This window comes from Bufo bufo, chromosome 5, assembly GCF_905171765.1.
Source record: "Bufo bufo chromosome 5, aBufBuf1.1, whole genome shotgun sequence".
NCBI classification, from domain to species: Eukaryota; Metazoa; Chordata; class Amphibia; order Anura; family Bufonidae; genus Bufo; species Bufo bufo.
Window position 1 is genome coordinate 468,937,770 of NC_053393.1, and position 12,153 is coordinate 468,949,922.

Here is a 12,153-nt window from a genome sequence, read left to right on the forward strand (position 1 = left end):
CCAGTTGGACCATGCTTTCACAATAATGGGACCCAAAGATCCAGGAGAAGTCAAAGCCATTTGGAGCCAATCAGTGGTCACTAGCTCCAATTTTTCATGGCGGTTACACAAACAACTTTTTAGTCCTTACTGATGATACGTCCAGTGTGTACACAAGTGTGCAATTGAAATTAAATGAACACATGTTCTGTAAAGATTAACGGTGGCACCTTAGGGCTCTTTAGGAAGGGCAATGTCCATACCTGGATGTTGTCTCAGTGTAGAACACTGACCTAGGTGTTTTCAAACAATGGGGTGACAATCAGGTGCGAGTGGGCGACCAGTTTTATTTAAAGGGGTTATCCGCAGCATTAGGTGCTGTGAGCAGTCAGTGCCCGAGGCTGCCTGACTGAGCAGGCGCAACCCACATACACACATCGCGGGTTGTAACCAGGAATCCTAATTACACTGGGGAGCACAGGGATGGCCTGGCAGGAATTTTTTCAACGTTCTTACTGAATCACATGAAGGGGAGGACCATAAATATATATGGGTAACTCATTTAAGGAACAGGGATCTATCAAAGTCTGATCTTCACAGACATGACACAAAGGAGATTTCCAAGGACCTCGCAAGTAGAGTTGTTGATGCTCAACAGGCTGGAAAAGGTTATAAAACATTCTAAAAAGCACTTGCACCAATCCACAGTCAGACAGATTTTGTACAAATGGAGGAAATTCAAGACCATTATGACCCTCCACAAGAGTGGTCAACCAACAAAGATCATGCCAAAAGCAAGGCATGTAATAGTCTGAGTTCACAAAGGAACCCATAGTGACCGCTAAGCAACTAAAGTCCTTTCTCACCTTAGCTAATCTTAATGAGCCCACCATAATGAGGACATTAAAACAAACGACAGTAGTGTGCATGGCAGGGTTGCAAGGAGAAAGCCGCTGCTCTTCCAAAAAGAACACTGCTGCCCGTCTGCAGTTTGCTAAAGATCATCTGGACAAGCCAGAAGCCTACTTCAACAATGTTTTGTGGACAAATGAGAATGATTTAAATGAGAAATGTTATGTTTGGACAAAAGAAAACATTAAATTCCAGCATAAAAACCAAATTTTTATTTAAATTTTAATATTGACCTATCATCAGGAAGGAGTTATCCCATAGAAGCAAATGGGATGGCTTCTTTTAATTACACTGGCTCGGTGCTACGATGTTGACAGCGAGCAGGTAAACAATGAAGGGAGCCCAGCCTTCTCTTCAAACAGCTGATCGGCAGCGGTGCCGGGTGTTGGACCCCCGCTGATCTGATACTGATGATGACCTATCCTAAGGATAGGTCATCAATATTAAAATCCTGAAAAAAAAACTTCAAAGATTTCGAATGGCCAAGTAAAAGTCCTGAGCTTAGTCAAACAGAAATGTTGTGGAAGGACATGAAGTGAACAGTTCATGTGGGAGGAAAATCCACCAACAAATCAGTTTAGGCTGTTTTGTAGAGCAGAATGGACTAACATTCCCCCAAGCCGACGTGCAGGACTAATCAACAATTTTGATTGCTGTTACTGCTGCACATGGGGGTCACACCAGATACTAAAAGTGAAGGTTCACATACTTTTGCCACTCAGACATGTAATATTGGATCATTTTCATCAATAAATAAATGAACAAGTCTAATATTTATGACTCATTTCTTTGATGTGGTTATCTTTATCTACTTTTAGGGCTTGTGTGAAAATGGGATGCAGTTTTAGGTGAAATTGATGCAGAAATATTGAAAGGGTTTGCAAACTTTCAAGCACCAATGCAGATCCATGCAGAGAAAATCGTAGCATGAACCATTCAGCTCCAATTTTCCCGCAATACTTATTCAAGTAAATGGGTCTGTAAGGAAAATCAGACTGTACACGGATGCCGTATTGAGTGGTCCGTTTAAAAACTCATCTGTGTTTACTAGACGCAAAACGCGCAAGAGCCCTTAGAATAAATTTCTTCTAGTGTACGGCAAATCTGCAGAATTGAACAATGCCGGCAAAGATTTTTTGACATCTCATCCAAACGCTGCGGAAATTGACATGCGGGGTGGATTTAAAAATCGGCAGCATTTTAATTTATGCTGTGGATGTCCACTACAGATATCAACCTTCATGGAGGCTGGAAATCAACAGTCATTTACATGACAAAAACCTCATGTAATTTGACATCCCATATGGATGTACCTTTAAAGTAAAAAGTTCATTAAGAGTTACATATTAGTAGCCCTTTGTTCAAAACGCCATCACTGAGTATCTCAGGATTGTGTCCTAAGTTCCTTTTGCCTTCCCTTTCAGTAGTCAAGGTTCTTCATATCGTACTGTATGTATCTAATATTGCTGAACCTCTCCTTTAGCATTTATTTGATGGCATTTGTTTTCTCTGGTCTTCATGGTTGCGTCCCAGAGAAATATGGTGGTCTCTGAATCCATCTGTGCACTTTATTTTATGTTTTACATGGTCTTGGAAATGGAATTGGAGATATACTTTTCATACAATGTCTTGGTTGCTATGTATGATTGTTGTGTTCTTTTTCTATTCAATAAAAATAGATTCAACACTAAAGTAAAAAGTTCAGTGGAATGTCCTGGCGATTTAATTTTTTTTTTTGTTTAGCCAATTTGTTTTAAAAATTCGAAGAGTACACTAATCTCAATGCACATCAAGGCCACCTACAAGCCTGAACTCAGAGCCTCAGCACCTTCAGATATGTTCTTGATGCTGGATGAGATGATGTTGAACAATCCTATACAGTGTGATGTTCAGGTGCTCATAAATGTTTGGAAATACATAAACTCTAAAGAGGTTTTCCAGACACTTATTTTTTTTTAAATATGGCAAGAAGAAAAAATATTTTATTCTAACGGACACTCCATTTATGAGCAGGAGGGATCTGATTTTAAATAAATACATTGGTGGGAAAGTCATATCTCTTGCAAATGCCATGGCGAACTGTCAGAAGAATACAGACTTCATATTTTTGTAGGAGTTTATGAAAATAGTTTTTTTTTATTATTATTATTATTTTTTTTTTTTATTACAAGATTCTTATATTCAACAGTTTGATGTGGGGAAAAAAGGGATCTGAATAAATGAACATTTTGTTCTGGGCACAAAATATTCTTTGCATTATAAGATTGCAAATAATCTGTAATTCCCAGGTTTCTATTCCTTCAATCTCTTTTGCTGCAAAACTACTCCAGGAAAACACTGGTCACGTATTTATTCCACAGCAATGAGTAGGTTTCACATCCAGAACACAATGTACATAGGCTGTGGATTTTTATGTGAGACGGACCCTGGAGAGTAAGTTTCATCCACAGGGACTATTTTTTATTTTTTTTTGCTTTCTCCACACAATGGTTGAAAAGAGAGTCTCAGTGGCTTGGTAATGAAAATAAAATTAAGGAAGGCCTGGGGATTGCAGTGTCACACAGATTAATGTTCAGATCACCAGGAGTAGAGAATGTAAGAGTCTAGCAATTAGGAAAAGCAGACTTCTTGCTGTGAAGTTACCAAGCCACTTTCCTGGAGAACACAGCACACTCCTTCCTGCAACTCTGCGCCAACTGTGTTCTTCAGAAAATAGATGGCTGACAATCAATACTAAGGTAATCTATGTGCTAATGAAAAAGACAAAACATTGAATAATAGCCGATATCCATGGAAATGGTCTGCCCTAAAGAGTGCAAGAAAATCTGCAGGAAAGGTATGTGGTGTAACCAAACAGTTATCTAGGGTTTTATAGATCAAATATATCAAAACTGGAACTTCCAATTTATGGCCAGTGCACGTCTATCTCGGTTGTGACCTAAAATGTTCCGAACTATGGGGGAGATTTAGCAAAACCAGTGCAAAGGAAAACTGCCCTAGTTGCCAATGGCAAACAATCAGATCATGTGGTTATTTCACTTCACTTTATTCTGTATATAACTATAGTAGATCTTTATTTCTTGAGGCTTGTACAGCACTCATATTTTGCAGGACTCTACAGAGGTCCTCACACAATGGTTTATCTGCAAGCTCTCATTTGAAAGGCTGATTGATAGCTATTTAACAACTTACAATGGGTTATCCGGGAATTTGATATTGATGACCTATCCTCAGGATAGGTCATCAATATCAGATTGGCGGGGGTCCGACTCCCGGGACCCCCACAGATCAGCTGTTGTAAGAGGCTGCAGTGCTCCGTGAGCGCTTGGGGCTCTTCCTAGGCCAATGACCTCTCCGTACGTCGGTCACGTGGCCTAGACTTGAATGCGGCTGAGCTGCGATACCAAGCATAGCCACTATACAATGTATGGCGCTGTGCTTGGTAAGCTGTGAAGACACTGGAGCTACAATGAGCGCAGTGGGCTCTTCAAACAGCTGATGGTCAGTGGTGCCTGAATTTGAAACCCTGTTGATCTGACACTGATGACCCATCATCAATAGGATAGGTCATCAATATGAAATTTCTGCAAGATATGGGAGGGTGTGCTTCACGTATGGAGAAAAATCTCCAAAAGTTAATTAAACAAAATGAAAGGAGTTGTCATCTATCTTAAATTCCTTTTTACTAGAAGGCTCCCTTGATGATAAGCGGATTACTGGGTGTCCTACTTCTGACACCTAATATTCCAGCTATAAGATTTGTGGGAATGTGGAAGCAGGTGCCACTACTGGAAAAATGAAAGTCGTTGTCCCACAAAGGACATTTATCATTTAATGATGTCTAATAACTGTCTGATTGCTGGGAACTTCATCAATCACTACAGTCCTGTCATCATGGTCACTGCAAAATTTTAGTGATGAAGAGGTAGTCATGTATGCTCAATTCAATGTCTACGCAGACGTACAAGGAGAAGAACCCATGGACTTAGGACCACTGTTCTAGCGATTGAACGTGGGGCCCCAGCGATTAGACGTTTAGCACATCCTGTGAATAGTCCTTTGTAGGATAACCACTTTAAGCTTTACACAAGTTTTACTGAACTCAATGGGCCACATCATAGGGCGAGGATGTGTCATTCCTCGTAACAGCTGAGAGCTCTGAATAGGACTCCTGCTCTATTGATACACACATTGAAAATGAGTTTTTCCAAGGCATAAAACCAATACTTCTATCAGGCTGCACTTTACCTACCCTGATTGTGATGAGTGTCTGGAACATTATGACTCGGGGTCAGTAAGCGCATTGATATGGTTTCAATAAGAGAGTGAAGCTATTGTAAGCGAGGGGCTCATTGTTCAATACCTGATGTACTAACTACATTTCCTGGTGTGAACAGAGTTTCTAGTTGTGCAGCTGTGTATATTTCTCTACAGAGAAACAAAAGTAATAGGAGAAAGTTGGGACTGGGAGTCTGATGAAAACAAATCATGCAAAGAGTCCTAAACTATGCTAGAGCGGACATAAAGCAGCTCTCCTGTCTCTCCATGGGATGACTGAGAAGAAACGTATGTGCAATTTACCTCCATAAACAGCTGGCAGGAACTGTAAATCACTGAACGTATTATTACCATGAAGCTTGACCCCACTCTCAAACACCGAAGGCTTGCGTTACATGTGCTCCCTTAAAAAATTCCAACCAAAACAAGACACTGCTCCTTAGTGAAGACATTTTGTAATTTATATTGTTTATGTAGCATTAAAGATGTGCAGTAAATCATTGCATGTTTATAGTCGGAGCTGCTCCATCAACAGTAAGGGTGTCCTGCTCCCTCCCTAAGGAGCGAGGGGGTGATTATAGTCCTCTGTGTGGAGTGACCTGCTTTCAATATCCCACACAGCATCCCACCCCCCACTTGAAATCTGTCTAAGTGCACCTTCATATTTGCGGCTATTAGGGATTTTCACCATGGTATCTTCAGGTTTCGGTTTCTGGTCTCCTTCGTGCAGCCATGATATTGGGGACGAGGGCGACTGTCACCTTAAAAGGTTTTAAGGGATTATTATGGTTTTTAACAGATCTGCTCATGTAGTTTCTTACCTCCTATACCTCTTCCCCATGTTTTTTTTTCCTTACAGCTTAGACTCTCCTGACCTATTTTCACCATGTACACAAACCACTTTGGTTTTTTCCATTCTGTATGTAGCACTTCCTGTTGCTGTATCCAACCAAACCCATGATGTACTTCTGTTTTGTCTGCCCCCCAACAACGCCCAGCTAATCTACAGCCCCTCCTATCCAGTGACATAGACACTCCCCATCACTGCCTTTGGTGCGGCTTTGACACTCCCATAGAAATAACCTGACCGAAAATAAGTGCCGCATGGACATGTGACCACAGCCCAGGAAGGAAGATAGGAGCAATAAAGGTAACAGAAATACATTACAAAATTACAGCTACCTTCATAAATGATTTTAAAGGATCATGATGTAAACCGTAAAACTGCTTTAAAGAGGACCTTTCACCTATTCTTACTCTATGAACTAAGTATACAGCCATGTGGAGCGGCGCCCGGGGATCTCACTGCACTTACTATTATCCCCAGGCGCCGCTCCGTTCTCCTGCTATGCCCTCCGGTATCTCCGTTCCCTAAGTTATGGTAGGCGGAGTCTGCCCTAGCGCTGGCCAATCGCATTGCAGAGCTCACAGCCTGGGAGAAAATAACCTCACAGGCTGTGAGCTCTGCGCTGCAATTGGCCAGCGCTAGGGCAGACTCCGCCTACCATAACTTAGGGACTGGTATCTCCGCCTACTATAACTTAGGGAACGGAGATACCGGAGGGCATAGCGGCAGAACGGAGCGGCGCCCGGGGATAATAGTAAGTGCAGTGAGATCCCCGGGCGCCGCTCCACATGGCTGTATACTTAGTTCATAGGGTAAGAATAGGTGAAAGGTCCTCTTTAAATAACCTACATAAGACGAATTTCTCAAAGCTGTATGCCAGTTTTATGCTTGAAAAAAGTAGCAAATTTTAGATCATTCAGACATTTTGTGCAAATGTTTGCAGATTTTAGGGATTTTTTGAGTCATGACATATTGTAAAAAAAAAAAAAAAAAAAAAAAAAAAAAAAGGACAACTGAAACCTATACCAAACAATATCTGCCATCAGAATTCAGTTTGCGTCACACAAGAAATGTATTACGAAGCATGCTCCTATTGGCTTTTAACCCCTTCCCAACATTTGCCCTATATGTACAGCGGATGTCAGGTCTTTAAAGATGGCGCCCACTCAGGAGCAAAGCCAGCACCATAGCCGCCGGATGCCTGCTGTTACATACAGCAGACAGCCACGGCTAATGACAATGGCAGACATTTTACCCATGGCGTCTGAGAGGGCTAAAACCCGGAAGTGCGCACTTCTGGGGCAAGAAGACTTTCCCACAGCGGAGATCAGGGAAAGTGTTCTATGAGCCCGTGCCTGTACAAGGCTTCCTGGCTCATTAGCTGTATATTACAGTTCAGGTTAGCAGGTGGTAGCACTGAACTGTGATATACCTATTGCTATATCGAATAATAGAGCAAATTCCATCATTCTATACAAATTTAAATCTCATGATTGCAACTTGGAGTCCACTTGGGGATGTAAAAAAAAAAAAAAAAGTAAATAAAAAAAGTTTGGAAAAATATAAAAATTCAAATCACTGCCTTTCCCCAAAATAAAAATAAACAATAAAAAAAAACATCATTGACATTGTTGCACGTGAAAACACTCGTATTAAAATATTTAAAAAAGTATCCCATATGGTGAATTGCGTAATAGGGGGGGAAAAAATGGCTGATTCACCGTTTTTGCATCACTTTACTTCTCAAAAAAAGAAAGTGATCAAAAAGTCCTAACCACCACAAAATGATATTAGCAAAAACTACAGATAGTCCCGCAAAAAATGAGCCCTCATATAAAAAACGTATTAGGGTCAGAATAAGGCAATGACAAGAAAAAACTTTTTTTTCCCCAAAGTAAAAATGTTTTTTTCCAGAATTAAAACGCAAGAAAAACTATACAAGTGTGGTATCACCATAATCGCACTGACCTGGAGAATGAAGAGCTCAAGTCAGTTTTACTACATAGTGAACATTGTAAAAACAAAACCCATAAAACTGTGTTTTTTCGCATTCCACCCCATTTGGAATATTTTCCAGCTTCCCTCTACATTGTACTCCATATTAAAATGGTGGCAACTTGTCCTGTCCTGAGCTGAAAACAAACATATAGGAACTAAGGGAAAGGACGTTAGAGCAGTACAGTGGTGGCAGATTCCACAGAATGGAGACGCCCCCTGCTTCTGAGAGAAATGCAGCTAGCTCTACAGCTGAAGGGGGTAATAAGTAGGCTGAAAAGGAAATTACACAAGCCCCAAAAAAGATCTATTACTTCACAGTTAGGATTGCACAAAGAAGCACAGCCATTATGCAAACTTTTTTTTTAAGCTCAAGAATGCTTTAAAGGGAGTCTGTCACCACAATTTGCCCTTATAGACCACTTACATAGCACTATAGCATAACTATAGATCAGTCAAATGGTACCTTTGTCTTTTTGTTTGGATGTTCACCAGGGGCAAAAACGGATTTTTATTCATATGTAAATGAGGGCTCGCAAGTGCCCAGGGGCGGCGCATGCGCACTGCATGGAATGATGCTGCTGCCCACAATGGTCATCACAGTGCGCATGCGGAATATCGGCCAGTACACTGGATGACGTAAGAGGCTTAGAGGGCGGGCCAAGAAACAGGCTGGGGAGGCAGAGCAGCCTGGCACTTACAGCCCGAACGCCGCCCCTGGGCACTTGCGAGCCCTCATTTACATATGAATAAAACTCTGTTTTTGCCCCTGGTGAACATCCAAACAAAAAGGTACCATTTGACTGATCTATAGTTATGCTACAGTGCTATGTAAGTGGTCTATAAGGGCAAATTGTGGTGACAGACTCCCTTTAAGGAGGGTAACAAAAGTCCGCTACCTGGTGAAAGTATGCTGTCCAGATCAACAGCTTGCAGTTGGAAAAAAAATCCCACACGAGTGATCCTAATATATTTAGCTGAAAAGCCTCATTTTCTCTACCATACTCTAGAATGACAGTACTTAAAAACTGTTTGGCAATGCCGATGACATGCCAGCCTTCTCATTTTACCTATGCACATCCATACATAGTACTCCTACAATGCTGGCTATATGCATAAGTAAATATCAAAAAAAATTAAAGCCTTACAATTTAAACCAACCTTGAACTTACCTGAATAGGAAAGATTTTCACCGCTACATATTCATTCAACAGCCGTGCCTTCCACACGCAGCCAAACCGGCCCCGCGCCTTGATTTCCAGTAACTGCAGGGGCTTCAGTCCAACTAATGGAGATGGCGGAGGTGGGCCGGGATCCTGGGCAGATGAATAAACACAGGATTGATCTTTTATGGAGGGCCACAGAACCACATTTCCAAATAACCTCTGCTTCTTGGAGGAGAATAAATGACCAATTAGCTATTGCTACATAAATGGGCTGCCATAACCTTTATGTCCACCTCGGTGATCTGCTCCAATCACACAAAATCTTCATTAGGCCAACTCTCTGCAAAACAATTTTGTTTTGTGCACGTTTCCAAGACTGAAGTCTGCCGGGAATGTGACTGATTAGGATGAGAGACGTTTGAATGAAATATTTTTTCTCCGTGTTACTAGGGAAACTAATACACAGAATGGCGAGGGGCATGTACAGTAGAGGAGCATGCACGTATGTGTCATTTTTTTGGCAGGCGGACAAAGCAGTTAGGGCCTTGGCAGCTCATGTCGGCTCCAGTGATGCCTGTTTGATGAAGTGCTTCTCTGCACAGCCTTCTGCGGCAGCAAGGCCATAAAGCGCCCGATATAAACCATGTAACGTTTTATAGTCAATTAGCACTTTGGAATTAAAGGCATAGTAATTGGGATCCATTTACTCAAAAACAGCCATGTAGCACTTGCAGAAAATGCGCTCTTAAATTACGTTTAATGTCAGGAGATGGCACAAGCACAAGAAAATAAAAATCTTGTATTGATCCGAGAGCTGCTTGTGGTTAACGTCTGCCCAATGCAAAATAAGATTACACTAACGGATATGTAATGTATTAGCATATATCTAGACGGATGGAAATCAATAGTGTTATTACATGGGGTTTAAAAGGTACAATAAACTAAAACATTACTTATTACAATAAATGTCTGAAGACCTCTCCTTATCATTCTCCAGTTAATCTTTAACTCGTGGTATGACGAGGCAAGGCTCAGCTTGTATTTTTACCAGGGCTCATGTCAATAAGACATGGGGCAAGAGCATTGCTAAGGCTACTTTCACACTAGCGGCACGGACCTCCGGCAGACTGTCGGATCCGTCCTGCCGCTAGTGACAGTGTGCCCCCAGACTGCCGCTCCGTCCCCATTGACTATAATAGGGGGGCGAGGCGGGGTTCCAGCGGACGCACGGCGGAACTCCGCCCCCACCCCCATTATAGTCAATGGGGGGCACGGTCACTAGCGGCAGAACATATCCGACAGGCTGTTCACCCGACGGAACAGCCTGACGGAGGTCCGTGCCGCTAGTGTGAAAGTAGCCTTAGGCTACTTTTACATCTGCGTTTTTGCTGGATCCGTCAGGGAAAAGCAAAAACGCTTCCGCTAGTATAATACAACCGGCAGCATCCGTTATGAACCGATCCAGTTGCATTATCTCAAAAATGACCAAGACGGATCCAGCACTAAAACCACTAAGTCAAAGGGTGTCTGATCAGTTTTCTTTTAGGTCTGAGAAAACTGATCCGGCACCAATGACTTACATTGTGTTTCATGTTTCATGATCAGTCTTGCTCCGTATCCCATGAGAAACTCCAAACTCATGGGAACGTAACGAAACGGAACAGAATGCATTCTGGTGCACTCCGTTCGGTTTTGTCCCCATTGACAATGAATGGGGACAAAACTAAAGCATTTTCTTCCGCTTTTGAGATCCTATGACGGATCTTAACACTGGAAGGGAAAACGCTGATGTGAAAGTAGCCTTAAGGCTACATTCACACGTCAGTATTTTTCTATAATCCGATTTTCGGTCCGTTTTTTGCGGATCCGTTGTTCCAGAAAATGTTTCCGTATGTCATCCGTTTTTTGCGGATCCGCAAAAAACGGAAACATGTATAAATTTCAATAAGCAAATAAAGTTGTTTGGATTTCTTTAAAAAAAAAAAAAAAAAAAATTAAATGTCATTTCCAGGAACGGATTCCGTATAAAACGGATGACATACGTAATGACATCCGAATGTCTTCCGTTTTTTGCGGATCCATTGACTTTGTATTGTACCAGGATCCGATTTTTCAGGAAAAGAATAGGACATGTTTTATATTTAAACGGACATGCGGAACGGAACAATGGAAACGGACAGCACATATTGTGCTGTCCGTTTTTTTCCAGGACCCATTGAAAATGAATGGGTCCAGATCTGTTCCAGAAAAAACGGAACGGATCAGGAAAGAAAAAACGGACGTGTGAATGGACCCTAAAGGGAATCTGTCACCTGGCTAATCGCTATTAAACAAAAAGTATGTCCTTCCAACACGCCATACCTTCTTTCCACATGTGTTTTTTTTTTCCCTTGAAGTTCACTTTTTATGTTCAGAAAATCCACTTCGATCCATATGCTAATGATCCATTAAGTGCACAGAGGGGCGCTATTTTCATTCCAAGGAGCCCAGAAACCCCTCACATCGAGGGCCCAGGCCCGTCCTCCTGCACAGCCCAAGTACGCCTCTCCTTCACTCATACACTACACCCCCAGCAACGCCGTTGCCACCCCCCCCCCCCCCCCCTGCTACATCACTAGCAGCCGATAACCCCGCTCTCTCTCTTCAGCATCAATGACAAATCTCACTCAGGTGGTGCCGAACCCTGCCTTTCAGTCCAACTGAGGGCATCAGCCTCAACTATTTCACTGGACATGTGCCAGGCCCAGTGACGTTTTTCCGCGCATGCCAAGGGAAACAGTTGAGGCTGATGCCCTCAGTTGGACGGGAAGAGCGCAGGCAGGGTTCGGCACCGCCTGAGTGAGATTTGTCATTGATGCTGAAGAGAAAGAGCGGAGTTATCCGCTGCTAGTGGAAAGAAGGTATGAAGTACTAGAAGGACATACTTTTGGTTTAATAGCGATTAACCAGGTGACAGATTTACTCTAACTTTATTGT

General features: G+C 42.2%; 1 protein-coding gene across 1 annotated transcript in view; it reads right to left on the bottom strand.

Annotated features, from left to right (window-relative positions):
* ACVR2B (activin A receptor type 2B) overlaps positions 1–12,153 on the bottom strand; it is a 171,877-nt gene that overhangs the window by 23,344 nt on the left and 136,380 nt on the right. The window contains exon 5 of the mRNA XM_040433872.1: positions 9,184–9,327. Within this exon, the coding sequence (XP_040289806.1) occupies positions 9,184–9,327 (144 nt within the window). The remainder of the gene's footprint in view (positions 1–9,183; positions 9,328–12,153) is intronic.